Consider the following 24,992-nt stretch of genomic DNA (forward strand, 5'->3'; position numbering starts at 1 on the left):
GTCCAAAGTGATGAATGCAACCATGGAACCACTAAGCACTCGCTTGACAGTGAACTCCAAAGGTCCAAGGCGCTGGGTGACCCCTACAGTGTTGGGTGATCCCTTGGCTGCGTTGGGTGCTCACTTGATAAAGTATTATTTATCTTTCAAAGGTTTAGTTTTATTTTTTTATGCAAGATTTGTAAATACATTTTATATACTTATATTTTGATTTAGGTTTCTTTATCAACTTTGTAATGCTTTAAATTAGTAAGGTGAATCCTACTAGGGATGGCAAAGCGGATCAGCCCGACCCATTTTGGCCTGTCCCGCATTTTGGCCCTCAAAGTACAAGTCGGGTTGGCACGCCTCGCAAGTGAAGATCAAGTTCATTTTTATGGCCCGCACCGCCCCTTACCTAGCTTGCAGCCCACGGGCTGGCCCGTGTTTATACTCTTGGAACTGCTTGTTCACATGCTTTAATGGTATACAACGATGGATCTACATAGTGAAAGAAAGAGATTGAAAATGTGTGGTGCAAGAAATGGTCCACTTTTACCAAAAAAGTTGGAAAACACAACAAATAGACTGTCAACTACTCGCATCCAATACTTTTGCAACATCTTTCAATCTAAAGCTAGACACCATTTCAATTTTTCTCACTTTTTTATTTGACTAGTTTTCATTCAAATCATGGTCTTATGTGAATCTCAACACAAGAAATTCCAATATACAATGCATAATTCATTCTCTCTCGTCTTTTTTATTGGAATTAATAACATTCAAGAAACCCTATTAAGTAAATATACAATTTACCTTGAAGAGGGGTCACTGTCGTCGTCTAAGGGTTGCGCACCGTTGGCTTGGATGGTAGAGTAGGCATCGTTGGTTTCGACGATGGAGGAGTCGCCGCTACTAGCTTTGGCGGGTGGAAGGAGTCGCCGGAGTTATTGAGAGGCACTAATGTCTCTTTCTATTTCAGGGAGACATACTCACACACTTGACCTCACCATTCTTTGTTTTGCGTTTCGTGAAGGAAAGGGAAAGAAAGAATTGACCACTCATTCATGCACTTCACCTGACCTACCACTCTACTACTACCTTCATTTTTTTAATTTTGTTAATGGGCTATCAGGCCAGCCTGTCCCGCCTCGTCGTAAGCCTGCACGAGTTACAGGTTTGTGCAAGACGGGCTTGTGCCGGCCAATAGGTTTAACATTCCAATCCACTCCACATTTTTTTCTTTTGAGCCTATGAGCCAGGTCGCTTTGCCCACCCCAAATTGACATCCCTAAATCCTACTAAATTGGGGTGTTACACAAAACATATATAAATAAAAATATTTATATAAAGATACTTAAAACAAAATAAAAAATATAATTTATTTATAGTGTTTTTCCTATATATGTATCTAAGATATTTAAAATAAAAATTATAGTTAGAATCATGAAGAATTTATAAAATTATTAATGAACGGATTGTAACATGAATTATAGATTTACTTTCTATAATAAAAATGAAATAAATTTTTAAAATAAAATCAATCTCTTTGTCAATACGTAGACATGTGACTGCAAAATTTAAATTTCTATTCTCTTCATCTTTTACACACATGTTATGCTTCCTTTAAAAATCTTCCTCTCCATTCTTTTTAACTTCTCTTCTCTATACCTTATCTTTTTTTCAAAATCTGATTGCATCTTGCAATAGATAAGAAGCTAAGGGTCGTTTTTATCTGATCAAAAATCTTAAATAGAGTAAGTTTTCATTTGCTCTACAATTTCCTTTTTCTCTTAATTTAGTAAGGTTATGATCATTAATCTTATTGGGTGTTAGTTAAGAGAAGTGATTATCACAACTTGTTCTATCATATACTAAATTTTTATCATGTTTGGAGACCCTAGTCTAGGTTTCTAGTGTAGATAATATTGTTTCTTGATTTAAAAAGTGTCTTCATCATTATATGAATAGTATAAATGAAAGAAAGTAAATAAAGAGAAAAGAGAGAGTAAACATTGTAATTATTATTTAAGTGAAGTGGAATAGAGGAAAAAATATTGAAAATATTTTCAATATTGTCTAACCTTCATCAATACATGAAAATAAAAACCAACCAAAAGAAATAGTACACTCCTAATTATCCGAATGCCAGCTCTTTTTACTTTCATTTCTTAAGAACTTCACCAACACATTTGTTGTCACAAGACCATTATCTTTTTCCATATTTTCCTCCATTTTTACGTATCCAAACTCTTATGTTTCTCCTTTTTCCTTGTCTTTCTTCTCTAATCAACCTATCACTTTAAAAAACAAAATCTTCAAGATGAAAAAGGTTTTATTTATCCATGATCTATGAAGTTTACTATCTTTATATAACCCTAACATTTTGGTAAAATATTATTTTATCTTTGAAATGATATAATAGTTTGCATAATGATTTTTTTGTCAAATTTCTTGTTTGCATGTTGAATGTGTTATGGGTACTATTGTTATGATGCATGATGGGTGTTTTGACCCATGAGTTGTGGATTTTATTCCTTATGAGCGTGAGGGGAGAAATCCCTAATTTTTACATGTCTTAAGGTGTATGTGTTATGGAAATTTGAGTGTTTTGTTGAATGCATATTAATGGAGATACATTTGTTTTATTTAGAGGTTGTAACTGGTTTTGGATTATTTCTAACTCGGTATAATTGAGTTTGGTTGCTCTAGTATGTTGGGCAGCGGCAAAACTACAAATTTTGAGCTTTTACGTCGTGCAGGCTTGCTAGGTGAGTAAACGGCTCGCTTAGCGAGTGCTAAAATTAATTTTGACAGAGAGTTTTCCTCATTGGGCGAATAATTCTCTTTGGACGAGTGGGTTTTTCAGCTCCGAGTCATCTCGAAAAATTTTGAATTCCTTCTTCGATAACCGTCGGATCGATCTGAAATTTTTACAGCAAATCCTAGACATATGATGCTTTGTTTTGACCGTTGTGATCTTTGTTTTAAAGTATATAGTGAGAGAAATTTTTCTTGTAAGGTTTCCGTAAATTAGGTTATTGACAAGCTTTGACCTTTGTCACTTGCGTAGTGCATAACTTTTTGTATAGGTATCCAATTGGATTGATTCTTTTTGCATTAAGTTATTGATTCAATTATCTTTGATTTGAATGTAAGAACATATTGCAACTTTGTACAAGTTGCGGTTTTATTTTTAAAACCCCAAACCGATTTGCATATATATATATATATATATATATATATATATATATATATATATATATAGTAGTGTTGTTAAGTTATTGTGTAAATTACTTGATGATTATGTGAATGTGTGAGAATGATATGAACTTTTGGAATTTAATGATGTATGAAACTGTGAATTGTGTTACATAATGATGATGACCTTGTTAATGGATATGTGTTGTATATTGATGATATATAATGTATGAGACTTATTTAACTGTGAATTGAGAGTGATGAATGGATTTTTAAGGTAAATCGTTTTAAAGTATGTGTGCTTTGGTGTGCATTGATGTAGGGACTCATAATTTGAAAGTTTATCCTGACATTCTACTGATCATTCAAACTCATGTAGATGAGAATGAATTAGGAGTGGAGAGTAATAGGAGGTCGTGGTTGGAAGAACCATTTGTAGTTCTAGGAACCTGTATAGGATTAATCTTGTGTGGGGGGGGGTTATCCATCGTAAGTGCCAAAACTTCTAAGTAGTTCTACCTCAATGTTGGTTATCCGGATAACTGAGTCTAATGAGTCCTCTACCAATATTTGGTGTTGTTCTTTTGCAATAATCACCAATATTCCAATATTTGGTATGAGCAGATGATGATATAAGTCTTGACTTCCCTGACAATGACAATGCAACGTTTAGATCTTAGTTAGCATTTTGCTACTCGTTATCTTTAGAAAAACTCTATAGTTATTACTTTCTTTTAACTCGCTGAATTTGAATTTGAATTACTTTTTGAATACTAACCGTATAAAATTCTAATTGGTAATTTTGTTCTATTATTTTGGGTGTTACAACAATAACAATTCAAAATTATCTAATGTGATATAAAATTTAGGATTTATATTATAGTTTAAATTAATTTGATGTGTTGAACAACATTCAGAGTTAAAAATAATCTATTTTGATAAATTGTTTAGTACGGTTATAATTTAAATATATGACGTTGCACAATATTAACAATTGAAAATTAATTAATTTGTTTTGGTACAAATTTTTAATTAAGATTATGAACAATATTAGTGGTTAAAGAATAATGTTTTGATTTTGAATTAACTTAAATATGTATATTGATATAAAATTTTGGATTAAAAATATAATTTAATTATGTTATATATGGAATAACATTAGTCATTAAACCTCCTCCTTTGTAACTTTACAGATTCAAAATTCAGGATATTTGGAGTTGAGTATCAAGAGTTTATGAAAAAATCTATAAATATCATAAAATTTTAAATTTATTTTAATAATATTTTCTGTCTGTATAATTATTTAAATAAGGTTTTTCTAGCTTTCCATTTTACATAACAATGCGTTGGAGAGAATAAATTATAGATGGATTACTTTTAAAAAATTATAATGGATTCCATTTTAAAAATTATAATAGAATTTTTTTTCTATGTTTAAAACTGCTAGCTTGTGCACAGGGATGAAGAAGAATTTTAGGAAAAAAAAATAATTTATAAACTAAAAAGGTAAATATATATTTTAAATTTATCTAACATCAATAGAATCAATTTTACCTTTTAGAGTAAGTACTACATTGTACAATATAAATTATAATATATTTTAATAATTTTTTAGATTAAGTGATTTAAGTATATAAATTAAGTTTAATAGTTAACTAATTTAAATAATAATAATAATGAAATAAAAACTTTTAAAATTATAAATAAACAAATAATATAAGATAATTCTGTTTTTATTTAACTTTTGCTATTTATTATTTTTATATATTATTTAATTAAATTATACTTGGTAATTGAATTTATAAATTACTTAAAAATGTATTAGTGGATTACGTTTTAAAAAGTGGAAGAAGATGTTTTCAGTGAATTTCTCAAAACTTATGAAATGTGATAAATATGAGATAGGATATAGTATCAAAGTCAATAAGAAAATATGGCTACTTTGTAATCTTAGGTTGCATTCTTGCAAGCAATTTCAGAAAATTTAATTGCACACAGAGGACACAGACTTCAACCAAATTAGGTTTGAATTCTCAAATGCTTGGGTTTACAATCTGATAACAAAAGTTAAATTCTAAATTCATGGTGTTATCACATTAACTGCTAATTGTCTTTAACTCAAAAGAGTGTCCACAATAAGATTCCAGTGACTGGTGGAAGTTTCATTTACTTGTTGCGTTTGGCAGCACGCCTTCCTTGGCCCTTCTTTGGTGGTCCTTTTCCTCGTCGCTTCAACATTTCAAGCTTGGATAGACGTCTAGAAAGAACAACATAACAAATGATGCTGAATCAGTGGAAGTCTATGTAACATGTGAAGTTACCAGAGATTCTGACTGTAACATTAACATACTTGTAAAACTTGATGCAAGACAACATAGTCATATTCACATGAAAATCAAAAACAAACATTACCTGATTTAAATATCAAGTTTTCTTATCAGAAAGAAATAGGTTCTACTAACACAAACTTAACAGACATAGTCATCAGCCATCACCATCTTCAGTATAAAGTTTATTTCTAAGGTTGCTTAAACATAATATAGTTTGCATCAGACCTGCAGTTTCTACATTTCTATTTTGAAAAGCTGTAAACCAAGTTCAAAGGCATACAATGCACAGGAGTAACAAATATATATATACAAAATGGACCAAATTTTAGATGGTAAAATTTCACCTTCAGGGTAGAAACAATCGCACCAACAAAACAATAGACTAATAATATCCAGGTATTCAGAGAAGAAGAGGGGTGTTGACAAGACACTCTTTAACTCATTCCTTCTAACATATTTCTCACTGTTAATCTAAAAGTTAAAAATCAAGGTGAAGACTAAGTGCGAAACCTACATAAAACTTATACTTCTTAATCAATTTCAGCTAATAATAAAAGTAGTTGCAGGCATTTGTCATGTGTCAACAAATTTTGGAATTCATACCAAATGCAGAACATCTAAAGTTGATAACCCGTCCACTCGAACGTGCAAACATATTTTCCCATCTACTCGGATTAAAGGAAACACAGAATGACAAAAACTCCATTACAAAACCCTCAACAGAAAAAAAAAAAAACTTGATAATACCGTTGCATTCATTAATCAAGATAAGAAAACCCGATAAACTCTCACATGCTACAAAACCACAGGAAACTAGAGAAATAACCAAAACGGAATAACACCATCAGAGAGGCATAAACACAAACAGATGGTGGGCATTCCCATGGGGGCGCGTGCAAGCAAATTACGATGGATAACAAAGTGAGATAGAGCTGTGAGAGAGAATACTCTTGTTCTTGACGAGCCATGACAAGAGGGTCGTCTTTATTGATGTCATGAGGGTACCACTGAGCGACTTTTTCACCGAAGAGCTTCATGCGGAGAATCTTGTGCGGAGATTTCTTGCCGGAGGGATTCAATTGGTGGCCGAAGATCCTTGCTCGTGCTTCCGGCACTCCTTGATTGATCGCTGCAGCCAACATCTTCTTCAAAGCCATATTCGTTTTCTGAGTCTCTATGCGTCTCAGAACTGAAAAGGAATGAGATGGAGACCACGGGGTTTAGTGGGATCATTTTGTGCCTAATCATATTTTAACCCCTTGAAAATATATATTTCTAATAGTACCCTGTCATGAAATTTTTGTATTAATAGTGAAAAAACATGCACATGTTTACATTTTTATAATAAAACATAATGAAATTATAATTATAAAATAAATATAAATAATTTTTTCATAAAATTTTAAATTTTTTATTTATTTAGTTGATAATTTTTATTTATTTAATTTAAAAAAATAGTTAAATTTAAGAAGTCAGTTAAATTTAAATAAAGTCATATATAGATGTCACCTAGTAGCTTCAAATAAAGTCATAAGTTTCTATATGAAAAATATTTTTATTACATACTTCAAAGTGTGTATCATTATAGCATTCTTTTCCTTGTGTGAACTAAAACAGTAAAAAAAATAATTAGTAGCTCAACCTATAGAATATAATAAAAAAATATATGAAAAAAAATCTTAAAAAGTAGCATTAATTTTTAATATATATATATATATATATATATATATATATATATATATTAATTAGTTAATTGTGTAGTAAAAGAGAAATGAAAATAAATAAATAAACTTTTAAAAATCTAATAAAAATTATCAAAAAGGTCAAACAAATCAAAGAATTATTTAAAAAAATTGCATATTTATTAATTAATAAGATAAAAAATATTTTGAAATATTTAAACCTAACTATATTTGAACACATAAAAAATAACATGAAGGGACCATGGTTTGCATTACTTAGGGGTGTTTAGAAGTAAGGTTTTTTTTTTTAGTTGAAACTTTCTTCATTTTTCTTTGAAGTTGGCAGGGGACAATACCTTTGGTGTGATCCAAAATCCAGCTCCATCTTTTGTTCTTCATTTCTCTCAAGTTTGGAGAAGGGACAATATCTTCATTGGTGGATTCCAACCTTCAACTCCAGTTTTTGTAAATTTTTTACTCAAGTCTTAATTAATTCAGATTTGTTTCCTTCATCTCAATCATCTACTCTTCCTTGTTTACTTGACAGTTCAGTTCGTTACTCTTGCACCACTTTGTTCTGGTTTTGGTTTAAATATAGATTTTTAGTTTCCGCTACTTAAATCCTGTTTTGGTTATTGTTTTCGTGATTGTTTCCACATTATATATTCATGTCCCTAAACTCAATTACAGATTTCTCAGTTTTCCAATTCTTACATTTAGTTAGGTTTTCTAGTTGGTTAGTTTTAGGAACTTAATTATGCACTTGTTATTTTTGATAATTTTCAGTTTTAATGTTCAATTGGTACTGTATCAAACTTTTTTCCATGTTAATACCATGATTCCATCCATATCACATCATATAAACACATTCAGCATCACATCTCCCACAATATACTTTACTGCCAAGCTGATGCTGTCATGCTAGTTTAAGAACTTTTGCTGCCAGATTCAGTTTTATGTGTGATTTAGTGAATTCTGCATTATTTTCCAGTCATGCATTCATTTCATGCATTATTTTAGTGATTTAAATTTGTTCCAACCATTCATTTTTCATAATTCACATTGTTAGTTCTTAGGAATTTTGTCAAACACCTTGTGAATACTCAGTTTTCTCTTAATCATTTTATCAAACACTTCGAGTTTTAGCATCCCTGCATTGTTTTAGGTAGTTTTAAAGTTCATAATAGGTTTATTATCATTTTTCAATACATTTGATGCATTCTTACATGATTTTCATGCATTATAATTCATTCTAGAGATTGAAGTGAAACCATTGCATTCACATTCACAAACCATGCATTCTGTTGGGGTTTAATTAGAGTTTTAGATATTGGTTCATTTATCATATGCAGAGCATTTAAGGACTGTTATAGTGTTGTTTAAAGTATTATTTCACATTCTCCCATTATTCCATGTATAATTCAGATTTCACACTCTCCAATCACTCATCATTTACTTGGATTGATACCTTAATTGATCATTACATTACATTAATTGTTAGTTTTTGTCGGTGAGAAGAGTTGAATCTACAATCTCTTTCATTCTCTCTTATAAACTTACCAAACCAACTTTATTTCTCGAATTGTTAATAGGAGGATTGAAACCACGACTATTAGGAATTTATAATCCTTCTTTCCATACATTTTCCATGATCTCTTCATACTCTAGTCTTATTTACTCAGACATAATAATAAATGTTAAAACAATCTTCTTAATACTTCATTACAAACCTTCATATTCTATTTCAATGATCGTCATCGTCCAGATTCTATTTGTAGTAAGGTGTAAGAGGAAAACGAAGAAAAATAAACATCCCATTTCTACTAAATACTCTCCAATTAAATAATTTAAAATAAAAAAAATAAGTTAATTAACATAATTTCAGTGTCTTAATTAATCTGTTTGGTTAAGCTAACAAAATATACTATACATAGTATACCCCTTAAAATTAGTCTTCCATCCGAAAGGCAATGAGCAAAGTATAGTTGCGTCATGCAATTGGCACAGCATTCCCTGAATAAGGTGCAGTTAGTTATTACTAATTACTAATACTAAACAACAACAGCTTCTAGAATTCTAGGGCTAATATCTCTCATTTCATCACCGTGGCTATGAGTTGTTTACCACAATGACCAAATGGATTTTCGTCTCCATCATCGTCTTGGTTCTTTTTGTTGCAAGCTCTTTCATTCTCGAAATTGATCTTGTAAGTTTTTCTTCATCATCAATATGTTTAAATTCGATCCTCTTTTTTGCGTTATTTATCTCTTTCTCTGTTTTTATGATCCACATGCAAATGGTTGTTATTCTTTGGTGTGGTGTTTCATAAGAATTCGTGTAATTTTTACCCTGAAATTCATCATTTTGCTACCCTCTTCAAATCTCAATTTATTATTAACGATTTTCGGATCATGTTTAGGACAGAAGAAAATGTATAATGAGTGATGAATATAATACAAATGGGAGGCTTGATGCATGTTAATGGTGTTTGCTTAAGAAAGAGAAACTCCTTTTGGGATTCTAATTTGCACTGAACGTATAATGATAAAATAATAATTAAATGATGTTACTTTCTTAGTAATATTTTGAAGTGAATAAAATTTAAAAAATGCTATTTCCTCTTGTTTGTTTTTAGTTATTAATGTTAATACAATCAAAATGTATTCTTTTCTACATACAAATGCTTTCATAGTTGATTACAGTAATGTATGATTAATAATTTAATTTGCAAGAAATAATTTTCTTTACGGATTTCCATATATAGATTTTAAAAATTCCATTAAATAGTTGTTGGAAATAATTTTACAAATTATAAAAAGTTCTAGAAATCGATGGTGACATGCAACATTATACTTCACTCATTTCCATTAAAAATACATTCCAAGAAAATAATACTTCAACAATCTTATAAAAATAAACACAACTATCCGACCATTAGTCTAATAATATACATGTATAATTAATAATTTAAATGAGGTTTTTATATAATTTTGTTTCAATAAAATTTTTATATATCATTCTTTTTCTTTACTCTGCATAAAGTACACAATTTTTTATAGAAGGGTAAAATGTGTATTACTATAGCACAAAGATATTATATATATAATCGTTTTACCTTTTGTTTTTCAGTCCAGAATAGGAAGCACTACTCTTAGGAGAATCATCATATTCAATAACCAACAAAATCAATTCTCAATTAGTTGTTCTGATGGGAACTCAGCAAAAACATGTTCATCGTACTATCCAACAAACATTGAGTTTGAAGATGATTCACAACCAACATCATGTCCAGAATATTTTAGATGGATTCATGAAGATCTAAAACCATGGAAGAGTACAGGAATCACAAGGGAAATGGTTGAAAGAGGCAAAAACATTTCACATATTAGGCTTGTAATTGTAAATGGAAAAGCTTACGTAGAAAAGCATGGCAAAGTGTTTCAAACAAGAGATACGTTCACAATATGGGGAATTTTGCAACTCCTAAGGTTGTATCCAGGAAAAGTACCAGATTTGGAGCTAATGTTTCAATGTGGAGACAAGACTGTGGTGAACAAAAAAGATTTCCCAGAAACACAAATTTCACCTCCACCTGTCTTCCATTACTGTGGAAATGATAATTCACATGATATTGTCTTCCCTGATTGGACCTTCTGGGGTTGGTAAAGTTTCTATTGCCTACTCATATTTGTTTTTGTTAGGTCTATGTAGAGAAAAAATGTCATAATTTTATCGTTTTTTTTTTCTTACTAGGGCTGAGCTTAACATAAGACCATGGGAAGCAACATTACATAATATACAAGAAGGCAACAAAATAGTGAAATGGAAAGATAGGGTACCCTATGCTTTTTGGAAGGGCAACCCCAAAGTGTCCTATGTCAGGGGAGAACTAGGCAAGTGCAATGCCACAGAAACCCATGATTGGAATGCAAGAATATATGGCATAGTAAATAATTTATAAACCCTAACCTTTTTGTGTCAATTAGGTAAATTAATGCAGTGATTACTTCAAGATGAAACTAACCTTTTTCTTTTCTTTTCAGCAATGGAAGGCTGAGAAAGCAAGTCATTTCGAGAACGCAAAACTAGAAAATCAATGTACCTATAGGTATTAATGTTTTCAACATATAATCTTCTCGAGTTTTTCTTTTCTAAATTTGAAACTTTGTTCATGTTTTGTTTTTTACTGTTTAGATACAAGATCTACGCAGAAGGGGCTACATGGTCTGTGAGTGAAAAGTACATAATAGCATGTGACTCCATGACCATGTTCATAGAGCCTAAGTATTATGACTTCTTTACAAGAAACATGTTACCTTTACAACACTATTGGCCTATCAGCATCAGAAACATGTGTGAAGAGATTAAGTATGCAGTGGATTGGGGAAATTCTCACATTCACATTGTAATCACTCTCTTCCTTAATTTCTTTTTAACTGATTTCTATGCTTTAAACAAATTACTCTTAATTTGTTTTTCTTGTATATAACTTAACTTTCTCATTTATATTCAATACACTTTCAACTCATACTTTCATTCTTGAATTTTTGACAACTTTTACCATTATGTTCTAAAGAACTGTCAATTTTAATTAATTGCAGGCAGAGGCGATTGGGCAAAGAGGAACCAACTACGTTGTAGAGAATTTAAAGATGAAATTTGTGTATGATTACATGTTTCATCTGTTAAATGAGTATGCAAAGCTCATGAAATTCAAACCAACTATACCTACAGAAGCTGTTGAAACTTGCTCTGAAAGTATGGTTTGTTCTGTGCGTGGTTTGAAGAAACGTCTTTTTGTTGATTCCATGGTGACTTCACCAAGTGAGACACCTCCATGTTCAATTCCTCCTCCTTATACACCAGAAACTTTGAATGAGTTTCTGCAAAAGAAGCAAAATCTGTTGAAACAAGTGAAGACAAGGACGATAAATATAAAGGAATAAACCTCACTTCATTGTGTTGTACTCTATATGTAGATGTAGTTGTTGCAGACATGCAATATTCGTAATGCATGTCACATTATCAGTTAGGTGTAGTGTAAATTTAACCTATATATCAAATTTTGATTGCATATTCTTTACAAGATCATTTTTTTTAATTTTATATTAAGGGTTTAGTTCATAGGATATAATTTTCTGAAATCAATAATTTTTTATTCGTAATAATTATTTTAAAGACCAATATAAATTAAGTATTATAATAATTAATTATTTTTTATTTTTAAAATCGACTGTTATTTAAGGATTTTTTTTTAAATGATGAGGTATAGACTTGTGTATTGTTATAAGATTGTACAAAACTTAGGTATTACACCATATTTTGTAATGTTTAAGAGAGGTGATAAATTAAAGTAAAGGAAAATATCAATGCTTGATATTGTTTGCTTCTGAATTAGTTGGATATTATATTAACCCAATTAGAGGATTGGTAAAAAATCATATGATTTGATCATATATATTATAAAAAGTGATTCTTTTGTTTCTGATTTTTGATTACTCCTTAAAAAACAAAATAGTGTTTGGTTGATATAGTAATAACTTGCTCATCAAGAAAAGTTATTATTAATAAGAATACAATTAAAATTTGTTCTACTTGATAAGTTTGATAAAACTGATATCCATTGCCATTGTTGGTTTAAACCATGTAACACTTTTTAAAAAAATTCCCATCAACTTCCTTTGCAAGCAAAATATGTTTTAATAAGTCAGCTTAACGTGGGTTCACAAATTGTGTCCATGTTTGAATTTGTCTACGTTAAAAGAGAGATTTTTCTTTTTAGTTTTTCGGTAAATCTATTAGTAAAATGGGTATTAATTTTTCTATCAAATCTAATAAAATATTTATTATAAATTAATTAGAGATAGTTGAAAAAAAAAAAAAGCAGAGGAATAAAAAGAAAAGGAGATGAGGCAACAACAATTTTGACAAAGTCGGATAAAAAAGAGTCAAATGAGGAAGGGTCGAAGGTGACAATAAGAAGAGGAAAGAAGGAAAAAGAATAATCAAATCATAATGTTTATCGACGATAAGTAATTACCAAAATATAATTATCTAACTGCCATTATTTAGTGATGAAATTTACTATTCGTCAGTATCAATGAACATTTTATCAACAAAATATTGATTGTCAATAATTTTAATTTAGAAACAAACTTTTGTGATCACCAAAGAATTTTTCCAAATAAAATCATGTTAGGCATCACTGTGATCATTGACATCTCAGCTATGCTGACATCCAAAAATTCATGAGTCATTTACCATCACATAAAAATTCATTAAAAAAATAATAGAAGAATACAAAGATACCTCACTATACATCTGCAAACTATATACCTATTATAAAAAAAAATCTAAATAAATATATGGAGATAAAACATTAAACCACCTATGAATAAAAATTAAATTAGTTAATTTATCAACACAATGATTTCTTTAAAAAAACATGAGAAACTCTGAACTGCATCTAGCATCTACGTACAAAAATGCAAACACTGACGACATCTTCCTATAAGACTCGAAGGAACCACTCGTTGATCCAAAAAAAACATGACAAACTAAAGAAAAATCACTTTCTAACCAAAGCCCTAAAAACCCTCTTTCCAGCATGCTCCAAAGCATAAAGAGCCAACATAAACTCAACATAAATAGAAACTTATACCCTAAAAAAGTCTTAAAAGTACTCACATATTCACCCAAACTTCCTCTAAAATTTTCATAAAGTCAAACTAGGACAACTCCTAGTTGCATCATCAATATTTAACTCAAGCCAATTAATAGATGGAACTTCCATAAATAAAATCACCCTACTCTGCACAGTTTCAATATTGAAAATTTCCAACACCAAACAATCAGAGACAATATTATTCATATATTTTTTAGATTTATTACAAGTCATACGCACTAACTCTTTAATTTGAAAAATAGTAAAAAAAAAAAATACAATTAGATTCTGAAATCTACTATAATTTTTCATCTTAAATTTTACACATCAATAATTTTGTTTGTTTAATGAAATAAGCACAACTAGAAATTATTTTAGTACATTATTTAAACATTTAACTAAATTTGTTATATCTAGAAACCGCTCAATTTTTCTCAAAACAATTAAACATATAATTTCTTATCCGATTTCATTCTTTTGAAAAACACCAAAAAGAAAAAGAACGATAAAATAAAATTTGGTGATTTTTTTCGTATAATTTTTTTTTTAAATGTTACCGTGAAAAAAAAATGACATTGTTAACGACTAGAAGAAGATGAATTTTTTTATAAAGGTTTAATAATTATTGTTTCATGCCATGTGCTAAGAGAGTTAATTGTTTCTCTTTTAAGTAACGAAGTTAATTATATATTTTGTTTATGACGAAATTAAGATGTGATTAGTCAAACCACGATTAACCTAGACTCTTGGGCTAAGAATAATATTAATAAAAATAAAATAAGAAAAATGTGTTCAATGAAACCCCAGTTTCATTGCACTAAGACGGATCTCACACACAGTTTCTTCAGTTATAAGAAAATAAATAACATTAATACCACAAATATAAAGAATATGAAAAATTGATACGTAAAAGTGCATTCACCTTCAAAATAAGAATTTATATATTTTATTTATATATATTAGACACCAACCAGATCACTTCGATGATAATTTAAAGGAGACAATGAAAATTAAAATGCAAGCAATGACAAAGTTAAAAATCTAATATTTTGATATTCAATCATGTTATTTTAATTTTTGTAAATATTATTAATTATTAATTTAATAAATATAACTTAAAATTTGTTTTATTAAAAAACAATTTTTTTTAATGTTTTGACAAATATAATTTTATAGATGGTTAGATGGGGTTTAAGCAATGAATGAAATCGTGTAGCCCAAAAAACTGTCACTAATTTTCATATACTCTATAATTCGAGTAATGTTGACTTCATCATTATCTCTATACAATAAATGAACATATAAAATAGATAATAGCATTCAGTTACATAAAAATAATTTTATTCAATTAGATACAATTTTCATTCTTAATATTGACTTAACTATATGTTTAATATTTTAACTTAATATAACTAATTAAAGTACAATAATAATTCCATGTGATTTTTTTTTCACGTTACGTGGTGTAGTGATTGCAATAATATCGTGTTAAGAAAGATAACCATGACATATATTGTTCATTACAAGCTCATGTATATACAATAATTTATTTTCCATTATTGGTTAGAATTCTGCCACTTGACAATATTTTTAACATTGTTAATATTTTTAATTATGTTTAATAATATTTAAACTCTTTTATGAATATTAACATTAATCAATTTCAATATAGTGTCTAATAGAAAATTAAAAGTTATATTTATATCTAATAAATATATTATTTAAATATTTAATCATGTTACTTAATTTAACCATATATATTATAGTTAATAAGTGTAAAATACGAATTATTGTGTAAAAATGATAATAGTAAGTATTATATTAACTGAACTTAGCAAATATAAAGGAAACTTACTGAACATAAAACTTTTCAAATAAAACTATAATAAATATTGTTTCAAATCTGTTATCAAAGAAAAAATGAATATTACAAATCAATACCATTATACATCCGTTAAAATTTAATTATTTACATTATTATTTTAAAAAAAAAACTTATAAGAATATGTTATAGCTATTGAAATTAAATTACATCGTTGTTTAAAGTTGTTTTTGAAAAACTAAGAATACTATACACTGTGTTGTGTTTAATAAAATATTTATAATTTATTTCACTTTATTTTTATTTTATATCCTAATAAATACATGTAAATTTCCGAAAAGTTAGGTGAATGATATCTCTATTAGTTGAGACAACCCGAACATATGCATAACGAAGAAGATTTAAGCGACTCTCCAAAGTAAATTAACCATTAACCATAGTAATACACACATGCTCATACAAATGAGGGTGCTATTAAGTCTCTATAAATAGATTTACATCTCACATGTTTGGTTCAATTATCTAAAATGATCTTCAAAATGTGAGTCTAAAAGAAAATAGTAACTATATGTGTAAGGATACTCTTGATTATATAGTATAATAATTAGTGTTTTATAATAGTTTTTTGTCATTTATTAATTAGATTATTTATCCTTTGTCAAACAAAAATGATTTTATTATATTTAATAAATTAAAAATGGGAAACAACATTATTTATCTATTAAAAATTCTTCGCTAAACGTTGAGGATAAATGCTAAATGTTATATGGTACAAGAGTTATCGATTAAACTTTACTTATCTTTAATGAGATTTGATGTTTGTTGAGTATTGTTTTATACGTTATCAAACCGCTATTGGACCATTTATTAATATCTAGTCCTACACGTAAAGAGGTGTATGCCCCGACGTGAGGAGGGAGGGGTGAGAATCCCACATCGACTATAAATAAGAACAATTTACAATATATAATTAGATACATACCTTATATTACAAATTCATTTTATAGGATTGAACTTAAAATTCATATTTCTTATCAAAAATAGACATGGTTTTTTCATTACTTTTTTTTTCATATAATCACTTCAACGACATTTTAAAAAAATTATCTATTTTTTAAAGTTATTTCATTTTAGTCTAATAACAATCATATATATGTTAATGCACTTCCACTTATTAATATAATATAAATAAATTGATGAAACTATATAATACTCTCTTTAAATATTTGTTTGTGGACAAATTATAATTATATTAGGGCAAGTCAGGTTGGAATTAAGTTTTTATATTATATTTTTGTATAATTGTAAATATTACTATAATTTAAATTATTGGCACTTACAAATTAAGTTTCAAATATTAGTTATAATAGAGTAATTTAACATGTAAATATAATAATTATTTTAATTTATCCAATTAAAAATATTAGTTGATCAATTAAAATTTTAGAAACTATTTATATGATTAAATATACTCTAAATATTTATTTATAAGTATATATATATATATATATATATATATATATATATATATATATATATATATATATATATATATGCAATTTTATAATAAAAAATGAAAAAATAAAAAAAAATAAAAAAGGAATAAAAAAGTTTTAAAAAAAATTTGCAAGGCAGCTTGTAGTTTTTAGCACGTTTTTTAGTAGCGAGTCAACCCAACCTAACCCGTTTTTTACTGACAAAGATGGGCTGAGCTAGCTTGCTACTCCTACATAATACTAATTATTATCATATCCTCGTCTACGTTTAAATTATTAAAATACTTATAATCTATTAAGTAACCTTTTATATATATATATATATATATATATATATATATATATATATATATATATATAATTTTTAAAATTTTGATTTTTTCTTTAATTTATTTTTTATCTTTTATTATACATTTTAAAAATAAAATAAAATAATAAAAAACAAAATTAAAATATAAAAAAAATAAACAAAACAAAAAATGAATAAAGTTTAAATAAATTAATATATATATATATATATATATATATATATATATATATATATATATATTTAGTTTAATAATTAGTTTTTTGAATTCAAATAATTATTCGTTATAAAAGAATTATTTATTCTTTTATCATTTTAGTATTTACCTTTTTAAATTACTTATAATAAAAAAATTATTTATAGAATATTTATAATTATATATAAATAGAAAATGTCTTTCCAGTGTTTTTTTTTTTTCAATTTTATTAATTACTATTTTTTGATAGTAAACATATAGACATGTATATGTGTAGTTTATCTAGTTTTAATAATTTTTTCAAATCTTAAGTGTATCTCAAATAAAAAATATTACGTTTCTCTCTCTCACCCATTATATATATATATATATATATATATATATATATATATAATTTAAATAGTATTTTAAAAGAACAAAATCTTGCTTATAATATTTCAAAATTTATTTACTTAATTTAAAATACGGACGGCTGCACTACCTTTTTACAGCATAGTGTTTTCCCAACAAATACCACCTTATTTTCATGAACCAAACATTCATCATACGATTAATTTAATTAAATTTATTTTTTCAGAACCTAATAAAGTTAAGAACCTCTCATGTTAAACTAGAACAACTTTTGTTTAATGCACACACACAACTAGTGATTTATTAAAGTTATATTATATCATCCTAGTGATTTGTTAAAAGCTATAGATACCATTGTTTATACATGGTTGAACCTTGACTATAAAAAAATATGTTGTATATACATTCCATTGGTAAGCAAGGTTTGAACCTTGAATAAATAAAAATATGATTAAGATCCAATATTTGAGGTAGTTGGTGCATATATGTAGTGATGCAGCACCACAAAATTTGCAGGGAGTTGAAGAACTCCATTGATGATGGCTAAGAATGAATCATTGAGCAAAGAGAGAAGATGGGTTTCAACCTATGGCTTCTTCTCCCTCTCCTTCCTCTTCTTCTTTGCTACAATCAATTTCTTTGTCAATTGGGTTGACCTTGTAAGTAATCTCATCTTCTTAATTAGTGTTAATTAATTTCTCTGTTTGTGAGATTAACTTATATAATCACTTATTTTAGCTTAATTATCATGCTTTTGCTTCTTCTTCTTCTTCTTCTTTTCTCACTCTCCCTTTGTTCTTCATGAATGATTTTCATGAATCCCTTTGCATGAAGCTAGAGGGTGTTTGTTGTGGTATTGATGATGATATATAAACTGAATTTGACTTCAATTTGAATTATTATTATTATTTTTAGTGGTCTAGAAATTATATTTTTACCTTTTTACCTCTTCATATTAAGTAAATGTCAGCTATATTAATTTTGAAAAATGAAAATATATAAATACCTAAAAGGGTGAATATTTCTTTTATAACTTTGTTTCGTTGAGAGAGAAAGATGAATGAAAAGGTAGGGTTGGGTTGGGTAGGTTTACGGGGACAAAGAATTAAAAGAGATAACGTAAAAATGAGATTAAAGTCACCCCACGTAATAACTTTTGTATTAAAATAATAATGAAATTTGACTTGGTTGGTGTGTACCCCATATTTTATGAATCCGTGAATTTGAGTGCATGTTCAAATTCATGAAATAACTAATCACTATAATTAATGAAAATGAGAGAAAGATAGAAGAAGAAAAAAGGGTTAAATATGATATGTTTTTAGTCTCCGAATTTTGATTCAAAATTGGAATTCGTCCCTGTCTGAAACTTCGATACATTTTGGTCCCTAAACTTTAAAAATGAATAAATATAGTCCTTTTGATCTAATTATATTAGTTTTTTTTTGACGTGTCAAACAATATAAAAAACTTCAATACTAATATAAAAAGGCGTTCGACCCTTCAAAAAAATTAACGTAATTGTGTTAAAAGGACTATATTCATTCATTTTTAAAGTTTAAAAACTAAAATTTATTAAAATTTCGAACGGGACGAATTCCAGTTTTAGATCAAAATTTAAAGACTAAAAACATACTAAACAAAAAATATAATTTCGAGTCTAGTATGTGATGTTAGATAAATAATTATTTTCAGAATCTAAAAAAATAGTTTTTAATGTTGACTTTCAAGTAAAATATTAGTGAAAATAATACTGTTTATTCAGTTAAGTACAAGTAGGATATATATGATTTATTAATACATACTTTTTTTTATTTTATTTCTCATTTCTTTTATCTATATTCCCATTTCTCTGATTATTGTTTTAGTTATCTTCTACCATACTTTAATTTTTATTAACTTTTTTTACCCATCATAATGTTTCGTTCTTTTCTAGCAAATCAACCTAACCTAGGTGGTATGATCATAGGCAGCCAAACATTAAATGCACTAATTATTTAAGTTGATGTATTTCAAAGTTACGTACTCAATTACCTGTTTTAAAGAAATTGAGAACTATAGGCATTAATTTTTTTCATATAGATATTTTTTTTTATGTAGATGTAATTTTTAATTTAATGTTAATTTATATATAAAGTAATTTTGTATTAGGTTTGTCAAAATAAATATTTATATTTGTATCAAAATTTAAGAAAATGTACGAGGTAATTTATAATTTTTTTTTTCATATAATTTCTTTAGTATCTTTTACTTGTGTATATACTAATTTTCTCTTAGGTAAATGTAAACAAACTATTTTTATATTTCTCTCCTAACGAACTCTAAGATTAATTTATAAAACATAATAATTTATTAAATTTAAAATTTCTCTCACTTAACTATAAAAAAATTATTTATTTTTAAAACCAAACACAGTTTTTCGTTTAGAATTCGCACTTCAGCTCGACTAATTAATCAAATGTGCTAAAAAAAAAAATTCAAAAACTTATTTTCTTAAACTTTTTAAATTATTCATTAAAGTAATGCTTAACTCTATCCTTGTACATAGTATCCTTAATTTGAGTCAGGTTAATAACTGACATCATCGCAGAGAAAAAAAATCTCACTACAGATAAATTGTTAAATTTGTTCATCATATTATAATGTAAATATTTATTCATGTTATTTTTCAAATAGAAATGATAATCAGTGTTTTATTACACTTACAAGGAAGATTAATTTTTTTATTATTATACTAAAAAACATAAACGACTTAATTTAACGAATAATTTTCAAAAATAATTCAAGAATTTCAATAACGTGTATTTAGTATTGATTACACGATTATTCCCTTAAAGTACTTGTTAAACTAAACATTTGTTTTTCAAATTACGTTCCCTAAAAACTTTAAGCCCAAGTTTTTAATCTGGTTCCCTTTAGTTTGTAATTTTGGATTTTATTTATTTTAGTCACTATATTTTCAAATATCCATAATTTTAGTCTAATATTTAACTGTGTATAGTTTATTTTCACATTTTAATTAGTTAAATTATTTCTTGAATGTATTAGGTTTAGGTTTAATTAGAATAAAAGTAAAAATAAATAAATCACGTGTAAAAATTGAGAAATCGATAAAAAAAAGTATTTTTTAAATCAAAAGACTAAAATATTGTAAACATAAATAAAGAGACAAAATTAAATGGCATCAAAATTGCCCTTTAACCAAATTTTTAACTGTAACTTTACCAGATGCTTAAGGCCTTACCCTTGTATATACGGTATGCTACACGATTTTTACCTAAAAGCATTAAATTCTTAATTAAGAACATTATACTTCGTAATAAAAAGATAGATACTTAATTAATGTTGAAAAAGCAATAAAAAAGTCTTGAGTGGTTAATTTTATTTAATTATGAATCAATGACTTTAATTATAATTAACCAAGTATTCTGAAGAAGGTGCACGGTTTTAGTATTAATAGTCAACAACAACATCTCGTAAAATTCAAAGGCTAACTCCTCCCATTTGATTTAACAAGATGATCAAATGGATTTTCTTCATCATCATCTTGATTGTTTTTGTTGCAAGCTCTTTCTTCTTGGAAGCTGATTTTGTAAGTAGTTTTTATTATCCTTTATATACATATAATATGTCTTGATTAAAACAAATTTTTGATAGGTGCTTTTAAATTTTTCTCCTCTTTCTTCGTATTCATATCTTATCAATTTCTTTGAATTGATTAAAACTAATACTTATATTTATTGATGATATGTATGTATATTTCTTGTGTTTTTGCAGTCAAGAATAACAAGCACTACTCTTCTAAACACAATTATAATATTCAATAAGCCACAACTTCAACTTCAATTCCCACTTAACTGTACTGATAAAAACAAAGCAGCAACATGTTCATCGTACTACCCAACAACATCTGAGTTTGATGGTGATTCAACTACATCATGTCCAGATTACTTTAGATGGATCCATGAAGATCTAAAACCATGGAAGAGCACAGGAATCACAAGGGACATGGTTGAAAGAGGAAGAAACGTTTCACATTTTAGGCTTGTAATTGTGAATGGAAAAGTTTATGTACAAAATCTCGACAAAGTGTATCAGACAAGGGATGTGTTCACAATATGGGGAATTTTGCAACTTATAAGGTTGTACCCTGGGAAGATACCAGATTTGGACCTAATGTTTCAGTGTGGAGACAAGACTGTTATACTGAAAAAAGATTTCCAAGGACCCAAAGCCTTGTCACCTCCCCCTGTGTTCCATTACTGTGGAGATGAAAATTCACATGACATTGTCTTCCCTGATTGGTCCTTCTGGGGTTGGTAAAATTTCTATTCCTTTTAGCTATGTTTCATTCATATATTGTAGAGACTAGAAGACATTTTATCTAATTTTCTTTTAGATTCAATACTATTAAGGTATTAGTTTAAGTTCCATATTAGATAAAGATGAAAAAGTTGATTAACCTTTTCAAAAATGATCGTTAGAGAGATACAATATCAATAAGATATAAGGTCAACTTATATAAAGGATTAACGGAATAATCTAAAACTTTAAGATAATGAATTTATGAATCTTCTTTTTTACATTCTTTTGAGTTGAAAGTGATGTTAATCTCTTATATGAGTTGAACTTATATCTCATTGGTATTACATTTCTCCGATAATCCTTCTCCCAAAGACCGCTAAATTTTTTCACTTCTATATAATGTGGGACTTAAACTCATATTTGTGAATATAAGAGAAAATTAAGAGAGAGAAATGTTTTTTTGGTGAGAAATAGTGTCAATATGTTATATAAGTCAAATTATGTCTCTCATGAAAGATCCATTACATGTTTCTTAAGTCCATAACATGATTTCATATATTTTGGTTTCTGTTACTAGGCCTGAGATCAACATAGGACCATGGGAAAGAACATTACACAATATACTAGAAGGCAACAAGAAGTCTAAATGGATAGATAGGGTACCCTATGCTTTTTGGAAGGGCAACCCTGCAGTGGCTAATATTAGGAGAGAACTCATGAAGTGCAACCCTACACAACAACAAGATTGGAATGCAAGATTAGAAAGCATAGTAAATATACAACTTTAACTTGATTCTTGTTTTAGGTTAATACTTTGCTAGTTATGTCAAATTCAAATTAACCTCTTTTTTTTCCTTTTCAGGAATGGAATAGGGAGAAAGCAAGTAATTATGAGAATGCAAAACTAGAGAATCAATGTACCCATAGGTAAATGTTTTTAAGAACTTTGTGCTTTCTTTTGAATTCATTGGTACATATATATGCTACTTACTAACTTTTGAAAATTTTGTGATGAAAGATATAAGATCTATATAGAAGGAGCTGCATGGTCTGTGAGTGAAAAGTACATAATACTGTGTGACTCAATGACCTTGTTAATAGAGCCTATCTATTATGACTTCTTTACAAGAAATATGATACCTTTGCGACACTATTGGCCTATCAGCCCCAGAAACATGTGTGAAGACATTAAGTATGCTGTGGATTGGGGAAATTCTCACCTTCAACATGTAATCACTTTCTTCTTCTATTATTCATTATTCTTGATTTTGAAAATAAGTTTGAGTTCAAGTTCCATGTTAAATATAAATAAGAAAATTGAAATTTCACATTAAATATAAATGAGAAAATTGAGTAATATATATTAATAATGTTACGAAAAGGTTAACCCATTCATAGAAGGAAAAAAAATTCTTTAACAAAGGCTAGTCACTTGATAGTCTCGTGAGTTCAGAACTCCTCCTTTGTAGGAGTAAGTTCCTCCATGAGGTTCGAACTCGAGACTTTAACTTTGTTGCAAGGCTCTAATACTATTGTTACGAAAAAGTTAATTCATTCGTATGGTCACAAACTTCCTTGACATATAAAGACATGAAAATTTATTGTTTTAAAGTTTTGGATTGAATGTAATATTAATTTCTTATATGGGTTGAACTCGTGTCTTATTGATGTTATGTCTTCTAACTAATTCCTCTCGAAAGATCCATTAGGGTATTAGAAGACCTATAAATTCATCATCTGTAGGTTTTTTAGTTGAAAATTGTATACTAATTCATATTTTGAATATTAAATGTTGCAGGCTCAGGTGATTGGCAATGGAGGGACTGAATATATACTAGAGAATTTAAAGTTGAAGTATGTGTACGATTACATGTTTCATCTGTTAAATGATTATGCAAAGCTCTTGAAATTCAAGCCAACGGTACCAGAAGGAGCTGTTGAGATTTGTTCTGAAAGTATGGCATGTCCTGTGCAAGGTTTACAAAAAAGTTTCATGGAAGAGTCCATGGTGAACTCACCAAGTGATACACCTCCATGTGCAATGCCTTCTCCTTATACACCCCAAAATCTCAAACAGTTTCTGCAAGAGAAGGAAAATCTAATACAACAAGTGAAGAAAAAGGGAGTCAATAGCTTGTTAGCGTAACAAATTCAACTTGTCAAAATGAGATTCATTATTTTGATTAAAGGAGCATTTTTTTGTTAATTTAGAATATTACATAAATACAAAGTGCAATGCCTTGGCTCGACACGACCAAGTTTGGTCTAGTTAATACCAAAAGATTCAAGAATTAACATACCCAAAAGTTTGTAAAACAAATGTTGTTTTTTTTCTTTCTTAGAGTGTTTTTTAAGAGCAACCAGAATGTAAATTTTTCCCGTACACCTAATTTTAATGTTAACATTGATAATGTGTTATTAAAACTCATGTTATACAACCTAAAGATTTCCTTTTGCAAAATATATATACATTACTTTTAGAGGCGATAATTCTGATTTTAATGTTAACATTGATAATGTATTATTAGAACTCAAGCTATACAACCTAAAATTTTCTTTTTGCTGAATACATATCCATTACTTTCAATGGCAATAAAGGCGAGGATAAAGAAGATAAACAGTCACAAAATTACTAGGGACCGTGTTTTGGTAATTCAGC

General features: G+C 27.9%; 3 protein-coding genes across 4 annotated transcripts; 2 read left to right on the forward strand and 1 right to left on the reverse strand.

The window, feature by feature from the left end:
• Positions 1–5,118: 5,118 nt before the first annotated feature.
• On the reverse strand, positions 5,119–6,719 carry LOC114166331 (37S ribosomal protein S27). Its single transcript, XM_028051043.2, has 2 exons — positions 6,459–6,719; positions 5,119–5,437 (listed from the first exon to the last, which is right to left on the reverse strand). Exons 1-2 carry the CDS (start codon positions 6,665–6,667, stop codon positions 5,347–5,349), a joined length of 300 nt encoding a protein of 99 aa, XP_027906844.1. The 5' UTR covers positions 6,668–6,719; the 3' UTR covers positions 5,119–5,346.
• Positions 6,720–8,853: 2,134 nt separating this feature from the next.
• LOC114165571 (uncharacterized) lies at positions 8,854–12,300 on the forward strand. The gene is made up of 6 exons (XM_028050159.2): positions 8,854–9,398; positions 10,322–10,854; positions 10,946–11,138; positions 11,236–11,300; positions 11,387–11,597; positions 11,794–12,300. The coding sequence occupies exons 1-6, from the start codon at positions 9,321–9,323 to the stop codon at positions 12,136–12,138; spliced, it is 1,425 nt and encodes a 474-aa protein (XP_027905960.2). The 5' UTR covers positions 8,854–9,320; the 3' UTR covers positions 12,139–12,300.
• A 6,189-nt stretch (positions 12,301–18,489) lies between these two features.
• On the forward strand, positions 18,490–24,705 carry LOC114166418 (uncharacterized). Of its 2 annotated transcripts, none has more exons than XM_085667901.1 (6): positions 18,490–18,687; positions 21,806–22,347; positions 22,911–23,103; positions 23,196–23,260; positions 23,352–23,562; positions 24,132–24,704. In XM_085667901.1, exons 1-6 carry the CDS (start codon positions 18,565–18,567, stop codon positions 24,477–24,479), a joined length of 1,482 nt encoding a protein of 493 aa, XP_085524027.1. In that variant the 5' UTR covers positions 18,490–18,564; the 3' UTR covers positions 24,480–24,704. The 2 variants fall into 2 exon arrangements, with proteins under 2 accessions (XP_085524027.1, XP_085524028.1); XM_085667902.1 differs by lacking the exon at positions 18,490–18,687 and adding an exon at positions 21,475–21,620 and having other exon boundaries at positions 24,132–24,705.
• The last annotated feature ends 287 nt before the right edge of the window (positions 24,706–24,992 follow it).

The sequence above is a fragment of the Vigna unguiculata genome, chromosome 10, assembly GCF_037176805.1.
Source record: "Vigna unguiculata cultivar grain cowpea cultivar isolate G323 ecotype 2 chromosome 10, ASM3717680v1, whole genome shotgun sequence".
NCBI lineage: Eukaryota > Viridiplantae > Streptophyta > Magnoliopsida > Fabales > Fabaceae > Vigna > Vigna unguiculata.

Coding starts and splice junctions, on each gene's coding strand:
- LOC114166331 (XM_028051043.2), bottom strand. CDS start 6,667: ATGGCTTTGAAGAAGATGTTGGCTGCAGCGATCAATCAAGGAGTGCCG. Junction 5,438..6,458: donor ATGGCTCGTCAAGAACAAGA/GTATTCTCTCTC, acceptor TGTTCTTTCTAG/ACGTCTATCCAAGCTTGAAA.
- LOC114165571 (XM_028050159.2), top strand. CDS start 9,321: ATGACCAAATGGATTTTCGTCTCCATCATCGTCTTGGTTCTTTTTGTT. Junction 10,855..10,945: donor GATTGGACCTTCTGGGGTTG/GTAAAGTTTCTA, acceptor TTTTCTTACTAG/GGCTGAGCTTAACATAAGAC. Junction 11,139..11,235: donor ATGCAAGAATATATGGCATA/GTAAATAATTTA, acceptor TTTTCTTTTCAG/CAATGGAAGGCTGAGAAAGC.
- LOC114166418 (XM_085667901.1), top strand. CDS start 18,565: ATGATGGCTAAGAATGAATCATTGAGCAAAGAGAGAAGATGGGTTTCA. Junction 23,261..23,351: donor GAGAATCAATGTACCCATAG/GTAAATGTTTTT, acceptor TTGTGATGAAAG/ATATAAGATCTATATAGAAG. Junction 23,563..24,131: donor GAAATTCTCACCTTCAACAT/GTAATCACTTTC, acceptor TAAATGTTGCAG/GCTCAGGTGATTGGCAATGG.